The sequence below is a fragment of the Malaclemys terrapin genome, chromosome 3 (assembly GCF_027887155.1).
Source record: "Malaclemys terrapin pileata isolate rMalTer1 chromosome 3, rMalTer1.hap1, whole genome shotgun sequence".
Taxonomy (NCBI): Eukaryota; Metazoa; Chordata; order Testudines; family Emydidae; genus Malaclemys; species Malaclemys terrapin.
The window spans coordinates 128,949,854-128,967,526 of NC_071507.1; the positions used below are offsets into that span (position 1 = coordinate 128,949,854).

Genomic DNA, 17,673 nt, shown 5'->3' on the forward strand with positions numbered 1-17,673 from the left:
ATAAAAAGAGAGGCAGGGAAGACTATGTATCCAGATTGGAACTGATCTGAATATATGCTCTCAACATGAGTGGCGGTGTTGGGAATGTTGATAATTGAGTGTGGAGCCAGAAAGGAAAAACCCCACCAGTTTCAACCAGAAAGATCATGCAAGTAAAATCTTGAAGTTACCTCAACAGACTGCAGAACAAGGCTGTGCATAAAGGCTTAGCTATGTAAACTAAATAATTGCTGGATAAGATGGGGAAGGATGATGAGTGCAGAATGGAATGACTCATCCTAAGTGTTGATAAAAGCAAAAGTCCCAAAAGGCCTGTATGCTTCTTTCAAGCAAAACCATGTGTCCAGTTATTTCTGCAAGAGGCCGGAGTTACCTTGTGAAATAAACAGCCCTTTTGTCCCAATGTATAATAAAAGGGTTCAGAGTAGGTGCAAAACTGTTCATAGTAATAGCCAGAGAGACTAGGAGACAAATATTGCTAGTTTGGGGGTTTGTAAGCAAATTATATAATTTAAGGGAGGGGGTAGATTTCTTGCTGCTTTTCCTTTTCTGAGCTCCCTGCTGTTTAAATGGTCCCTGCTTTTTTACTGCTTCTACTACATGTTAATACAGTACGATGTACTGAGGAGCAACTTGGGTTAAGAAATAGATTTTCTTACTGCTACTTAAATCATAGATTTCTGTCCTTAATCATCTGATATAATTAAGTCTTCTATTATTTCCTCTTTGCTGATAGGTAAGGAGATCTAGTACTGAATGTTTGTTAGATACAAACTCACTTTGTATTAATGTACTGTGCTGAGAGCAGCCAAGAGAATCTGCAAGCTGGCTATGTGCATCTTATTTTTGGCAATGTTGTCAAGTCAGTCAGTATACAGATAGACGGGCAATTTGGGCTGACCTTACTTTTGTTCCACTTACTGGCTCTCTACTACAATTGCACTCAGCTCCTCTGCTGTTTATACTCTGACACTGAGTGTTTCTCTTAATGGTGATGGTATTGTACCTATTAGAGAGAAGAAATCATTTAAAAAAAAAAAAAAAAAGTGGTAAATTTTGGTACTTCCATAAAATCCAGTAAACAGAATCTAAATCTTGTTCTCTCACTCCATCACCCTCACACTGTGTTTTCCTCTTTAATCTTAATTTATCTAAATTTGAAAGGGCAGGGCTCCACTTGATCAGAAAAAGCCCTATCCTAGGTTTGTCACCGATCCTGAATTTTTTCCAGATTTTTGACAGAATGATCCTCTAGGTCCTGCAAGCCTATCTTAAGGATATTGACTGCTGGCTGTTGAAATTGTTTATTTGTATCATACTAGGATTCCCAACCAAGTCTGAGGCCCTGTTGTGATAGGGACTGTACAAACATATGTTAAGACTCTGTCCTGATGAGCATACAATATGAATAGACAAGACACAGGGTTAGAGAGAAGCACTATAATCCCAGTTTTACATCTGAGGAACAAAGGCACAGAGAGACAAAGTGATTGTCCAAGACCGCACAGGAAGTTTGGGAATTGAACCCTGATCTCTTGCATTGCAGTCCAGTTCTTTGGCCACAAGACTGTCCTTATCTTTTCCTACCAACTGACCACCTTGGAGACCATTGGGGAAGAACGTATCTTTATCAGGAATTTTAGAGAACAAAATGGGGGCAGAGAATTTAAACACATGGTTAAGTATTTGCAGGATTGAATCCTAGAAAAGAAAATTACAGTCTAAAATCCAGATCCTGCCTGGCCCTTCCACAGGTGCACAGTGACTTTTCCTCCCTATTCTCCTATGGGAAGGGCTCGGTAAAGAGGAAATGGGTGCATGGCTCTGTCCACTCCATAAATGTGCAGAGGATAGAGAGGTGCTCCCCACAAAGGGGTGTTTCAGCAGGTATGCTGTCAGTGGGTGATGGATGTTCCAGAAGGCCTTCTGCTTCCCTGAGCAGAGTGCCTCCATTCCCTCAGGGGCAATGCGGCTTTGCCTCAATCACACCTTTAAAAACGAGTTTGTCTACCAGCTTCATCATGGTCATGTGCTTAAGCACGTGAATAATGTTACTCATATGAGTAATCCCACTGATTTCATTGAGCATACTCAAATGAGTAAAATTATTCACATGTTTAAGTGTTTGCAGGATCAGGCCCTAAGTGAACATATTAGACTAAATTCTGTTCAGCTACATTGGTATAATCTGTATTAACCCATCACATTTCCAAGTAGACTCCTAAATCTTTCCATTATCTGAATTCTGTTGGATTTATCATTCTTAGTAAATGCAAAGCAGCTTAATTTTTTTCCCCCTTGTATTTAGTTGGTTGTGAGAATTCTAACTTCGCATGCTTAGTATGGGCAGCGATAATTTTTCTTTGCATATAGAAAGGCTCTGCATTCTTCAGTGAAGAAGTGCATGTCAATTATTAAATTTAAGAATGTATCAAGGCTGCTTCTTTACCCTACTGGGTTAACTTTGCGATCGTTACAGTCTTTCATGTTTTTTAATCCAATGTCTTTTTAATGATGTATGTGCACTTAATTGACAAATTTGACTTCTGTTTCAGGTATTATTTATCACTGTGATCTGACGAAAGAAGAACTGGAGCCAAGAGTTTTCCGGGAGGTGACTGTGAAAGGATTTGATCCTTCGGTTTATCAGACAGTTCAGGTAATAACAAAAACATGAATTTTTCTACATTGTTTTAATCACTTGTGAAGCAGGCTAACAAAAGCTGCAGTTAAATGAAAGTAAAATCTCTTTCAAGCAACTCCTGTGTAATTTTCAATATCAGAGGTTGTAGAGTTTTGAGGCAGGACTAATGGGCTTTTCTTGGGTAAGTGTCATTGAAGCCATGGCTAGTGTCATTTTACTCCCCAAACAGACACCACTTGGACTCAGTGCTCACTATTCCTACCCTGGTCCTCACCTGTCTGGATTGGTGGAAGGACCCAGGGTCAGTAATGATGGGGGTACCTTTGTTGCCCCTCAGCCATCAGTCTCCCTAGTCTCGGATGCATCAGATGTAGATTGGGGAGCCCACCTCGACTGTCTCAGGACGCAGGGCCTATTGGTCAGGGAATTCAGGGCTGTATGTTTAGCTTGCCAAGTGTTCCTCCCTCAGATCTCAGGCAAGGTGGTGCAAGTTCTCACAGACAATACCACGGCCATGTTCTGTATCAGGAAACAGGGAGGTACTCGATCCTCTGCCTTGTGTCAGGAGGACATCCATCTGTGGGAATTCTGCATGAAACACTCCATCTACCTGGAGGCAACATATCTCCCAGGAGCCCGGAATGTACTGGCAGATAACCTCAGAAGATCCTTTTCCCTTCACCTGGAGGTGGTCCCTTCACCTGGAAATTGGCAGGTTCATCCCTCAAAGGTGGGGGTCTCCCCAGGTAGACCTGTTCACGACCAAGCAAAACAGGAAGTGCAATCAGTTTTGCTCGCTTTGCGGGCACAGTTTGGACTCCCCGTCTGACACCTTTCTGCTCCCCTGGTCAGGACCCCTGCTCTACGCTTTTTCCCTGGTCCCTCTTGTTCACAAGGTCCTCCTGAAAATCAAGCAGGACAAAGTGAGAGTTATTCTCATAGCCCTGGTGTGGCCACACCAGTGCTAGTTTAGCATGCTACTGGATCTTTCAATAGCATTCCCTCTTCCACTCCCACTCCATCCAGACCTGATCTCACAAAACCACGGCTGGTTGCTCCACCCAAACCTCGTCTCCCTTCACCTAACAGCATAGATGTTAGATGGCTGACCCCGGAGGAGCAGGCCTGGTCAGAGCAAGTTCATCAGGTCTTTCTAGGTAGTAGGAAACGGTGCACTCGGGCTACCTACCTGGCTAAATGGAAACGCTTCTTGATATGGGCATCTCACCGAGGTGTCTCTCTGGTTTGTTCTTCCCTGTAGGCTATCTTAGACTACTTGCTCCATCTAAAGCAGCAAGGTCTGGCCTTTGCATCTATCAAGGTGAACTTAGCCTCAATCTCAACCTTCCACCTGGTGAATGACAAGTCAGTATTCTCCCATGAGATGATGGTCTAATTTCTCAAGGATCTGGAGAGACTCTACCCTCAGGTCTGTGAGCCAGTCCCTCCATGGTACTTAAACCTGGTTCTGTCAAGCTCATGGATCCTCCATTCAAACCGCTAGCACCATGTCTGCTACTGTTTCTCTCTTGGAAGGTCACTTTTCTGGTGGCCATCACCTCAGCCAGAAAGGTCTCTGAATCAGGGTTCTTACATCAGAGCCACGGTACAAGGTCCAGCTGTACCGCCACCCAGCCTTCCTGTCAAAGTGGTGTCACAATTCCATAGCCAGCAGGCTATTTTCCTCCCAGTCTTCTTTCTGAAGCCTCACAAGAACTCAGAAGATGCTCATTGGATGTTAGATGTGCTCTCACCTTCTATATTGAGAGAACTAAACCCTTTCACAAATCCATGCAACTCTTTGTAGCAGTAGCAAAAGGGATGAAAAGGCTCCCAGTGTCAGCCCAAAGTATCTTGTCCTGGATAACCGCCTGTATTTGAGCTTGCTGTGAGCAGGCAAATGTCCCGCCGCTAGCCATCCTAACCACTCACTTAACGAGAGCTCAGTCCTGTTCAGCAACGTTCCTTGCGCAAGTTCCCATCCAAGACATCTGCAGGGCTGCAATTTGGTTATCGGTGCATACCTTTGCATCCCACTATGCCATCACCCACAGGCTCGAGGCGATGCCAGGTTCGGAAGAGCAGTGTTGCAGTCAGCATGTTCATGAACTCTGATCCCACCACCTGAGGTACTGCTTGTGAATCGCCAAATGTGGACATGAGCATGCACTCGAAGAAGTGGTTACTAACCTTTCGTAATTATTGTTCTTCAAGATGTGTTGCTCATATCCTTTCCACAACTCACCTTCCTACCTCTCTGTCGGAGTTGTCCAGCAAGAAGGAACTGAGAGGGTGCGTGGCCAGCAGTGCTCCTTATACCTGCGCATGAGCGACATTGCTCCAGAGGGCACCAGAGCCGCTCTGACAGATACCACTGAGGGGAAAATCTATGGCAACGGTGCACGTGGTGTACACACACCTAACATGGAATGGACATGAACAACATATCTTGAAGAAAAACAGTTACAGAAGGTTAGTAACAGTTTTTTCATCTATGTGCCAGATAATTCTGTTCTTTACTATAGTTTCAACCAGTTTGTCTGGTACTGAAATTAGGCTTGATGGCCTGTAATTGCCAGGATTGCCTCTGGAGCCTTTTTTAAAAATCAGCGTTCCATTAGCTATCCTCCAGTCATCTGGCACAGATGCTGATTTAAGCGATAGGTTACATAACACAATTTAATATATGCACAAGGCTGTTGTAAATAGCCTCATTCATCTCTGGTTGCTTCTGTAGATAGAAAGATGAGCTTTGCAAAGGCCAGTTTGCCAAAGATGCAATCATCGAACATTTATCTCTTGGCTTGAATTCATTAGGGAGTCTACTTCTTCTTTCTCTATTTTATTTTATTAATATATAACAAACTTTAGAGGATATGGAGTTGAAGGAAGAAAACAGCATTCACTTTGAGAAAGAACATGATTATATAACTAATACTATCAAGTTGAGTGAGATAATGAATTAAAAAAACAATATAATAAATTAAAAAGAGGTTTAGAAATAATTACTGTAAATTAGGCATATTATATTTTACTGGCAAATCAAATGTTTTATTTAAGAAACAATTGTGGAATCAAAAGCCACTTTTACATATAAATCAATTATTTATTAAATTAGGCTAATAACTTAAGGAATTTATTTTTAATTAAGAGAGCTCTTCTCATCCAGAAGGATCCCAGGTTTTTTGGTTGTATATAGAAAGGGATTATTTTCCCCACCACTGAGAAGCTGCTATCTTTACCTTGCTTTAGTGATGTATCAGTGATTCACTTTCAGCAATGCTCCACGTGTTTTTAAAGCAAGAAAAATAACCATCCGTTTTCACTACAGCTGGAATTTAGATAGTTGGAATTTGATTAGCAATGCTGACTTTAGCTATAACACAGCAGTTACTACAGCATTATAATTCTGATAAGTGCCCTTGGATCCTTAATTACGTGGGGCGGGGAGACAGTCCTTGGAACCTTGTACACCCCAAATACAGCACCTGTGATAACAGAGTGGTGCCCTTGTGCAATGGGATATTGTGTTTTGCTGACTTGGAAGGAAAGGTGCCATATCCTGAGACACAAATGTCACTTCCTATACCATCCTGTGTGTGTATGCTTCCTTGTATTTGAGATTTGAGGAGACTCCAGCATCAGAGAAGAGAGATTTCATACCTTTGATCTGGCCAGTTTATTATACATTTAAATCTCAAATTCATTTGAAATTGCTCCTTTAAAATGACACCTATATACATGAATTGCATTGAGTTCAATCACAGCTTTGCCATAAGCCCTGCGTTAGTGTCAAAGTATTGGTGCAGTGACCCTAAAGCTGCCTAAATCACAGTTGCCCACCCAGCCCATCTCTGCTTCCACTCCAGGAAAGGGAGCATGGTGTGTCAGGGCTACCCGAGTTTTGTATGCTCTCCAAGATTGGGGAGGAGCTGCACCACTGGGTGTATTGTGGAGCTAAACCAAGATTCCACCCCATTCCTTGCCTACTCCCCACCCACTTGCATGGGGGAGAGGGGGAAGGGGGCAAGTAGATGCTCCGCAAAGGTTGCGTTCCCCTCCCACAAGGAATCTGCGTATGTATGTGTATGAATCTAAATGATAACCTTGCTCCTCCTTTTACTTCTGTACCACCCCAGAGCTCTGGCCACAATTCAGGCAATTGAAAAGGATAAACTGAAAATGGATGCAAGAAAAAGTAGTTGTGCGGAAAGTCACAGGTTAAGATTAATTACTTCACTATAAATAACATTGTATAATAACCTCGGTTTCATTATTGTGATTTATATCAAAATTGCCGAGTGCTGAAAAGGAGAAAACAGAGCTTGCTTTTTTTTTTTCTTATTGGACCAAGGCAAATTTGATTCTGCACTGAGGGATGTCCTTTCTTAATAAGATACAGATGAAAGGAATATCCCATACAAAGCTTTCTACATTTATTTTCTTCCACTTGAATGAACAGAATGAATGCACACACACCTGCGGGTTTCCTAGATTTATTTACATAACATATATGAAACTTTATTGAGAGTTGTTCTCTAGTAGTCTCTGCACATAATTGAGCAGAAGTGTTAGAAATGAAGTGTGGGGGGGTGTGCGCGTGTGTTTTAACCTAAACTGAAATTGTCAAAGTGCCAAGTCTGTACTCTTTTGGGCACGTTTTCAGTATTGCATGGATTTTTAGTGCAAGACTCTACATGACTTTTTTTTTTTTTTTTTTAAATCCCACTGCTAAATCCCCATGCAACATATCAAAAATGTACCTTACATCCTTTGGTTAAAGTATGTATTAATCTTTAACTAAATAATGTTTCCTGATAGGTGGAAAGGAGTTTTGATTCTCTAGATAATTTCATCATGTGATATTTTACGGGGCGTAGTAGAGAATAATGGATTTATGAAGGGAAACATTGGCACAATTTTGTTTAACTGAGCAACTTATAAGTAAAATTTATCATAACTTAAATGCTCCTTTAACTAAAGGTCATGAATTTTATCTTTATGAACTTGCCAACTGAGTTCTTATGTGCTTCTTGTTACACCTCATGGTGACACTTAATCATTGATAAAGAGGCTGCTGTCCTGTCTCTGAATTAACCTACTTTAATGCTGGCATGCAAGATTGCAGGTGTTGAAATTGTAATCGCGAAACAAGTTGTTTGGATCCCTTTGCCATTCTTTTAATATCTTCCAATGTGTTTTAAATAGTTCAAGATTGCAAAAGAGTATGTGCGCCTAGCAAGGGTTGTACTTTGTTTAGCTACTGTCTTGTAAAAAGAACAGGAGTACTTGTGGCACCTTAGAGACTAATGAATTTATTAGAGCATAAGCTTTCGTGGGCTACTGCCCACTTCTTCGGATGCATATAGAGTGGAACATATATTGAGGAGATATATATACACACACATACAGAGAGCATGAACAGGTGGGAGTTGTCTTACCAACTCTGAGAGGCCAATTAAGTAAGAGAAAAACATTTCTTGAAGTGATAATCAAGCTAGCCCAGTACAGACAGTTTGATAAGAAGTGTGAGAATACTTACAAGGGGAGATAGATTCAATATTTGTAATGGCTCAGCCATTCCCAGTCCTTATTCAATCCTGAGTTGATTGTATCTAGTTTGCATATCAATTCCAGCTCAGCAGTCTCTCGTTGGAGTCTGTTTTTGAAGTTTTTCTGTCAATGACAGACCTGCGGGTGGCTATCTAGTCTCTAAGGTGCCACAAGTACTCCTGTTCTTTTTGCGGATACAGAATAACACGGCTGCAACTCTGAAACCTGTCTTGTAAAAGAACTCTGAAATTCATGGTATAACTTAGTTTGATTTAAAAGCAGCTGCCATTTTTTACATTGTATCAATAAATGGCCGGGTGGTGGGAGAGCAGGATTAATTGTATTCTGTGTCTTTTATAAAACCTATCTTTGTAGGAACTAAGTAGCACTATGAATTATTTCATTGTTCAGCCACCTGAGGAGACCTGGGTTCAAATTATGGATAGTTAACAAATGAGAATGATCTTACTGTCATTCTAGTTCTTCACAGAGATTTATTTACACCATACAGCTTGGCACAATCGGTGTCGGTGCTTCAGGGAAGTTTAAAACTAAGAAGATGAATCAGAATTGAGATTGATTGGCAGAGTTGTAGGAGAAACTTGTGCACAACACCTACCAACACTATTCCTGGATCTTGCCATTACTATTAGTACATCAATTTATTAACATTAAATTCACTCAGTAAATTTTTTAAAAACACCCTTATTCAGGGGTGTGCACAAGGGGGCCCCAGTAATCCGTGTGGGCACAGAACTCCTCCAGCTCCAGGGACACGGTGGAGGACACCGCGTGAGCTCTTCCGGCCCTGGGGCTGCAGCAGGGGCACAGAAAGTGCCCCTGCAAAAGCAGTCAAATTTGTATTCCTGCCTATGCTGCTGGCCTTATTGGTTGGTTTCCTATGGATGTCCTTATCTTTTTAGATCTGCCTAGCAAAATATGAGCTTCAGTTATAATTTTTTAAAGTGGATGTGAAGAAGGACTTATTGTTATTTCTTGTCTTTTCCTTAGCACAGATGAATGGTTGTCTGGTGTTTAGAGCGAATTTTCAATGGCTCTGTCATCTCAGCTAAGATGTAACACCTTCAGTATAACAGACAAAAGGCACATTCTTCAGATGAGTGTCATGTTAGGAAGCAAAATTAAAGAACACTCTCTCCTCTTTCTTTCTTCAGTAAATAAATTACTCTATACTATTTTCCATCCTCTTCCCCCTTCTCTTTAACATGAAAGCGCTTTTAAAGCTGTAGCTTTTAAAGGCCTGGGTAAAGAATGATGGATTTTGAAGAATTATACCATATTATTATACCATATTGGTTCTGTGGATGCTTGGAGTGTTTGATTCCTCATGATCTCACTGTAAAGGCATACATTTTAATATTAGAAAGGGCAAAACAAGTCAGTTGTTCCTGTCTCCTTCAGTTTTACTATTTTTAGTTCCTCCTGGCCTCCCAATTCAGAAAGATAAAACATTTAGCCAACCTTGTTTTGTGTAAAAATTCATAGTTATTTAATGCCTGCCACAGTATGGCAGCATCGTGCCCCCATCCAGTTGCATGCATAAGGAATGTTGCTATTTTAGTTGCTTCAGTTTCCATTAGAATTCCAAGAAGAGCACAGAAGGTTTCAGCTCTGATCTCTTCCTGCAGTTTGGCAGTGACTGTATTGTTGGCACCAAGACAATAAACAGTCCTGCTCTGGAGGACATTAACAAATTCATTTTGACAACTCTGGCACTGTTGGCTACATGCCTTCTGAATTCAGTACGGGTAGTAACTTCTTACTCTACTAACATGGGAATATGGCAAATGCCACTTTAATCTGCCATTGCTTTCTCTAATTGCACCTCAGTGGAGAGGGGCAACTCAAAATGCATTGTTCCAATTTTAGAATCCTGTATTTTTTTAAGCTCTAGAGAAATATTTTAAAAGGTGAAAGTGTAGCCACACTGAGCTCCTTTTAAGAGGGGTTCCCTCAATATGAAGAATTATAAAACTAGAAAGAAACTTCTAGAAAAGCATCCATAAAACTAAATGGAGGATTTTGTTTAGTGATCTCACACTTTTCTTGGGCTTTGGATCCCAGACACTTAATTAGATGAGAGGTAGCTGGATGTCCTGTAATAATTGTCAAGGGTTAGAGCAGCTCCATGTAACATGCTTTGAATAATTAACAGAGAAATCCTAGTTGATGTTGGCACTCTCTAAATATCTGGACTAGTAGGTAGATCACCTTGTTCTTGACTGGTATATGGCACAGTGGGTTATTGCACTAGTTTTCACCTCTAGAGTTCAAATGCAGGTTGAGGTCCCAAATTAAGGTGGTTATGGTAGTCTCTCATCCTAATCTCTGTTTGTGTCAGAAAACAAATGATTGGCAGAGTTTGCTCAATAGGAAATGGAATAGTGGTAATGCTTTGGATCAGGACTGGGGTGTGCATAGCACAACTATAAGTGGGAGTTTGCACAGCACCAGACCATGCCTACATCTGAAACTAGTATTAAAATACTAATCTCCCAGACACCTGGACTATCAAATAGCCTATGGGGTTCACCAATCCCAGCCTCGTAATTACACTTCTACTCCGATATAACGCGACTGGATATAACGGGGTAAAGCAGCGCTCCGGGGGGGGCGGGGCTGCACACTCTGGCGGATCAAAGCAAGTTCGTTTTAACGCGGTTTCACTTATAACACAGTGAGATTTTTTGGCTCCCAAGAACAGCGTTATATTGAGGTAGAGGTGCATAGTGTTTCCTTTCTGTTTAAGATGCAGGGAAATGAGGTGACTATAGAGGCGGGCGGGAGAATCTTCAGACACAAGGTCTTACAATAAATATTCATTTTTTTCAGCCCAAAGGGGTGGTGATGCAGAGCTGCTTAGTAGTCTAGCTAAGACCAAGAGAAATATATTCTCCTTTTTGACTTTCACTTTTAAAACTTTTTGCTTTATACTACTATTTGCTTTTGTTATTCCCACTGCTAATGAAGAGGAATATTGAGGTGGTGTATTTGATCCCAATTCAGGGGCCTTTGTTTCACTTAGAACCTCCCAAAACAGAGAGCTAAAATAATATAGATCTGTTCTAATCCATAACCATTGATCCTAGCATATGTGAATCACTTACTACATGTAAGAGTGACTAGGAACTAGCGCTTAAATCAATTTTAATAAGAGTTTAAAGGATTGCTTTCACATCCTCAAATATCTTAAACAACTGCATAACTACTGGCAAAAAAATTAGTTTTACAGTAAATGGGTGAATACAGTTTTGCTCTCAGGAAGAAACATAAGCCACTGGGAACACACACACCCCTTCTTTTTAAAGGCAGTGTGTATTTAAGACCCAAGTATCTCAGAGGGATGGGGTGGAGGTTGGTTATGGATAGAGACAGATTAAAATGAGAAACATCTTCATTACAAAAATAAGAGTTTCCTTCTTGTCAACTTTCTAAAGCGATTACTGAAGACTTTTTCCTTCTTTTTCCTTCCTTCTCATAAACACTCATCCCTAAGTTTGATTTTTTTTTTTCCCCCTCCAGTACTTAACCATTAACACATTACTAATTGACTTAATTCCCTTGGTCACAAAACAGGGAATAATTTAATCTTTTCTCAGTGGTATTTTCTCCCAACTTCCATTCTTTTCTCTGAAGATCCCAAAGTACTTCCCAAAGGTAGAGAAGTATGATTAACTTAATTTTACAGATGGAGAAACAAAGACATTGATAGATTGTGTGACACATCACAGTGATCAGTGGCTGAACTAGGAATTGAGCCCTGCTCTCCTGACCTCCAGTTCACTGTTTTGACTGCAAGACTGCTGCTTCCAAATGTATTAATTTAGCAAAATGAGTCTTCAAAATGTGTTTAAAAGTAAAATTGTAGTCTAGCCAATTATTATAAAGTCTCTTCTACAATCAGCATAGCATAACATTTCAGTACGAATATAAAAACAAATCTCTCTAATATAAAACATTAACATTCAATCACTATAGTATCTGGATGTGCTTTACAGAATTTAGATGAGCAGTAACATTTCACAAATATAGAGCTCAATCCTTTGCCCACTGAAGTTAATGATAGAGCTCCCATTGTCTTCAGTGGGGCAGGATCAGGCACATAAGCAGTTCCAACAAAACAAACAAACAAAATAACATTGCAGTTTTTCCTGAACTGATCACTTGATGATTACCTGTTCTGTTCATTCCTTCTGAAGCACCTGGCATTGGCCATTGTCAGAAGATGGGATACTGGGCTAGATGGATCTTTGGTCTGACCCAGTATGGCTGTTCTTATGATTCTTCAGTCCTTCTACAGACAAAACTGCCATTGAAATTAGAGAGTTTTACTGAAGTAAGGACTAAAAGGTCAGGCCTGCTGTCAGTATTTCTTGCAATGAAAGAGATAAATGATGATAACTGGCAAAATATGTCACTGTTTCTTCTGTCCATATTTTTCTATATTTTATTTGGATCAATAAATCAAATGAAAATATAAAACTTCCCTGTGCTTGGATGCCAGATTTGTTCAGGAAGGGATTACTTTTATGAATGTGGGAATTGGTCAGTCCCCCTGCCCATTTATTTCTCTGCTGAGCCTACCAACAATGGTGTTAAATTGCTACAACAATTTTGTGACATCCCTCTGTAGGACTGAGATGTCCAGCCATATTTTGCACAGCTGGCAAAAGGTCTTTAGATGGCTCCAGCTGTCAGTTATCATTGGCATGAGCCAAATTCAACTGCTGTAGAAGGGAAAGGCACTGTATTACCAATCCCTGGACACATCCAGCCTCTTTGGAAGGCTGATGCTGAGTTTATTGACTTTTTTTAGTGCTACATTAAAGGTGTTGTACAAATCTACTGAATAGTATTAAGTAATGTTAGGTCCCCAAAGAATCAGTGAAGAGTAATATACACAGAATAGTCTGTTATGTCTCTTGCAGCAATAGACTCAGAAAGCTTATGGTTCTGAAATTACATCTGATTTGGAGAGCAACAACAATTGTGTTTGGCAATGAAGCTCACATTTCTTGTGTTTTTCCCAAGCTTGCATAATACGATGAGTTCCCTGCATTAATGGGCATATGCTATTTAATGTGTAGTTTATATGGAAGTCTCTTTTGAATGCTGAATAATACTCAATGTAAACAATTTCTAAACCTGGTTGTGGTTAGAAGGGACCAATGTGTATTCCAGAATTTTAAGGCAGAAATAAGTATTTTGGGGTTTCTTTGGTTGCCAATCCAGTGAAAGATAGCACTTTTCTGTTTCCTTTCCCAATCTTTTTCTCTCCCTGCACATTGGATTTCTTGCATATATCTCAATTTCTGGCCATTTTACCCCAATGAATAAAAACTATTTCTAGGTGTCTTCTCTCTTTAATAGATGGTGGTTTTGGTGAGAATAGAAGAGAGAAAAGGGGGGGAAACACTTGTTCTCTTTCCTGACGCTTCCAAAAAGTTTGAGATTTCTCCCCTTTCTTTACTGCTTCAGGACAGCATCAAAATGCTGTTCATGGATTCCAAGGCCACAAGAGACCATTATGATCATCTACTCTGACCTCCTGTCTCACACAACCGTAGAACTTCCCCAAAATAATTTCTAGAGCAGATCTAGAACATCCACTCTTGATTTAAAAATTGTCAGTGACAGAGAATCCACCACAATCCTTGGTAAATTGTTCCAATAGTTAATTACTCTCCCTGTTAAAAAGGTACACCTTATTCGCAGTCTGTTTTTTGTCTAGCTTCAGCTTCCAGCCATTGGACTGTGGTGTTACTTTTTCTGCTAGATTGAATAGGCCGTCATTAAATACTTGTTCCCCATGTCGGTACTTACAGACTGGTCACCTTCTCTTTGTTAAGTTAAATAGATTGAGCTCTTTGAGTCTATCACTGTGAGGCATGGTTTCTAATCCTTTAATTATTCTCATGGCTCTTCTCTGAACCCTCTCTAGTTTATCAACATCCTTCTAGAACTGTCGGACACCAGAACTGGACACAGTATTCTAGCAGTTGACTGTTGCTGATGTCATTGCCATATTTGACTCTGAGTCTCCCACTCTAGGAAATCTGTTAATAATTATGGGCAGAAGGGATTGTAAGCTTCTCCACAGTTCCGTACCCAATTTAAACTACTATGGTAGTGTACAGAATTTCTGATATAGCAGGATGTTCCAGTAGCCTACCAGAGCCTTCAAAACAAACATTGCTCAAAGGAGATTGGTTTGGTTTATTAATTTGCTTCAGGTGCAGATCTACAAACCCCAGGCCTTTAAACACACACTTCAGTAGTAATCCGTAAATGATTGGGGTCTGACATAATTACAGCAGCCGAGAGAGGATAAAATTGGAATAATTCCAGTGCCCGAATCAATCATGGGTATGGATGCGATTTTTGTCACACTAACGTTAGGCAAAATTCATGGGGCAGTCATGGTAAAAATGTACAAAATCAGGGTATGATCACACTGGGGCTGGTGACATCCGTGATCAAATCATATCCTTAGTCATAGGCTCCTAAATAGGAAAAAATGCCTGATGGCCATGAAAGAGTAAGTCACAATTGTGTAGGGGGTCCAACATGTACAAGAGCCCTGAAATTCAGTTGGTGGCTTTAGCCACAATAATGGTAATTGTACAGTGATTACAGTAATCAAAACCATAGGATAATTAGTGAAGTTTATAACTTGTGCACTTGTAAATATTCATATAAAATGCAAATAAACTTAATTTATATTAGGTCATCCTGGAAAAGTTCTACTTACCCACTTATGCCAGAAACATTTGTTTGATGGGCAAGCCATTTGTTATTTTGTAATAATTCATCATCATGGTGGATGGCAGGCAATTAGGGGCTGATCAATGGCACCTTACTGGGAAATTGCAGATCACAATGTTGCCAAAACCTTACACAGACCCACTGAAAATAACTAGTATGGCTACTAATACAAACATAATTATGGAGGCCCCAAGAAGTTTACTAAGACTTCATAACTGTAAATTCAAATGGGCAATATGAGTCAAAGGAAAGGAATTAATGGGGGGGATGATTGCATATTATTATGTAAGATATAGTTGCGGTTAATCCTTAGCTATTTCTATTAATATGTATCAGAGGGGTAGCCGTGTTAGTCTGAATCTGTAAAAAGCAACAGAGGGTCTTGAGGCACCTTTAAGACTAACAGAAGTATTGGGAGCATAAGCTTTCGTGGGTAAGAACCTCACTTCTTCAGATGCAAGTGAATCTGAAGAAGTGAGGTTCTTACCCACGAAAGCTTATGCTCCCAATACTTCCGTTAGTCTTAAAGGTGCCACAAGACCCTCTGTTGCTCTATTAATATGATTAGCTAAGAAAAAAGATGCATACTAAATAATGATGTATAACAAATTAATTAACATGATGAATTCATACTGTGGTAAAACAGTCTTGAAAGTGGAAATGGGCATATTTCGAGGAACCTCTCAGAGCCTCAGTGTTTTGGGGAGCTTTTTGGTAGCCTATATCAAAATGAAACAATGTTCAAAGCCCTTTTCTCAACAGCCTGTTGATGTTCTTGATGCAATAAACAAAATAACCTCAGTTTAGAACATGAGAACAATGGTAGTTTGTTAGCAAATTTATGACAACAGCAAAGGAAGAGTTAAGTCAACTTTAATTCAGTAGCAAGTTATCTCATGAAAAGACTAGAACTGAGTTACATATTCTCATTCACTGGTCAAAAGACACGACAGGTGAACCTCAGGAAGTTTGGACTTTGCATTTGGATAAAGATCCAAAAATTCAAGTGAATCCAAATTACTTGAATCTGTGGAAAAACTGTGCTGGAAGTCTTGTGTTAATAGGCTTTCTTCTCATTAGATTTTATCACTCCTGTATCATGCCATGGCAAAAAAAAAAAATCACCTTTTTTTTTAAATAATATCTGAGTATTTCTGCACCTTTGTAAAAATGGTTTGTGTCAAAAATGACCAAAGATCACAATTATCTCTTTCCACCCACCCCCCAAATCCAGTTCAATCGCTAATTACAAGAGTTTGGGTTTGGTTTGTTTTAATTTTTTTTCCTTGCTTGTTAGTTAGCTGTCTTTAACACAAAACAAATTCATCAGTGGACAATCTTATTAAAGATATTTTAGTTAGCATCTTCATTTAGGAGTTGACTTAATTCTGTTAACATATAAATACATTACCCATAGGTATTTAAAGTATATTATCTTTACTTAGATTAATTATTTCTGTTCTGTCCTTGAGACATTTCATGGAAATTTATGGGGTAAGGGAAACCTGTTGAAAGTATCATTAACATTCATAACAACCAGTGTTTGAACTGCTAAGATGAATGATAGCAAGAAATAGAAGGTCTCCATAGTCCTGGACTGCTGTTCTCACAGATAAGAGAAAATATGTGTTCGTTTTTCAGCTAATATATGAACTAGCATCAAAGGTGACAGCGTGTGGTAAACAATGGTAGCTGCTGACAGTAGGAAAGACTGATGTAAAGTGGTATTCCTCATTAAGAGTCATTGCTTATGTGAGAAGATTTCTATGTGTAGAGGAGTTTCAAATGTAAGGCTATGTCTAGACTGCAATTAAAAACCCATAGTTGGCCTGTGTTAGCTGACTCGGGTTTGTGGGGCTTGGGCTGAGGCTGTTTAATCGTAGTGTCTGCACGGCTGCACTGCATTTAAACAGGCTCTTGGCCTGAGAGCTGTGAGCCTGAGTCAGCTCACATGGGCGAGCTGCAGGTTTTTTATTACAGTCTACACCAGGGGTCGGCAGCCTTTCAGAAGTGGTGTACCGAGTCTTCATTTATTCACTCTAATTTAAGGTTTCGTGTGCCAGTAATACATTTTAACATTTTTAGAAGGTCTCTTTCTATAAGTCTGTAATCTATAACTAAACTATTGTTGTATGTAAAGTAAATAAGGTCTTTAAAATGTTTAAGAAACTTCATTTAAAATTAAATTAAAATGCAGAGCCCCCCAGACCGGTGGCCAGGACCCAGGCAGAGTGAGTGCCACTGAAAATCAGCTAGCGTGCCGCCTTTGGCAGGCATGCCATAGGTTGCCTACCCCTGGTCCACGCATACCCTAAAAGGCCAGGACTCCTGAAATCAAGGAATGCTTCAGTTTAAATATTCCCTGGGTTTCCCGTCTACACTTTAGTGTTTGTTGAACTCCATTAGAACTCGTAGTTCTGGAAGCTAAACTACCCAGAGATTTGCTGAGTTACCATCATTATTTTTTTCTCTTTGGTGATTTAACAATTTTGGGAATTAGAAAGAGATGGGGTTTTTTTTGCAATGTTGTTTGCCGATGGCCCAAGGAAGAGATCGCTGTAGACTACCCATTATATCCACAGCATCATGACATACTTTAAATTTTTTACCATTCTTTTTGGTTTTTGTTTCTCCCCTAGCCCCAGAAGTATTACAGCTCTGGGTCACTGTACTTTTTGACATTAATATTA

General features: G+C 39.9%; 1 protein-coding gene across 2 annotated transcripts in view; it reads left to right on the forward strand.

Moving 5' to 3' along the window:
• PREP (prolyl endopeptidase) overlaps positions 1 to 17,673 on the forward strand; it is a 172,450-nt gene that overhangs the window by 117,109 nt on the left and 37,668 nt on the right. For both annotated transcript variants that reach the window (XM_054023548.1, XM_054023550.1), the window contains one exon: positions 2,556 to 2,659. In XM_054023548.1, coding sequence (XP_053879523.1) covers positions 2,556 to 2,659 — 104 coding nt within the window. The remainder of the gene's footprint in view (positions 1 to 2,555; positions 2,660 to 17,673) is intronic.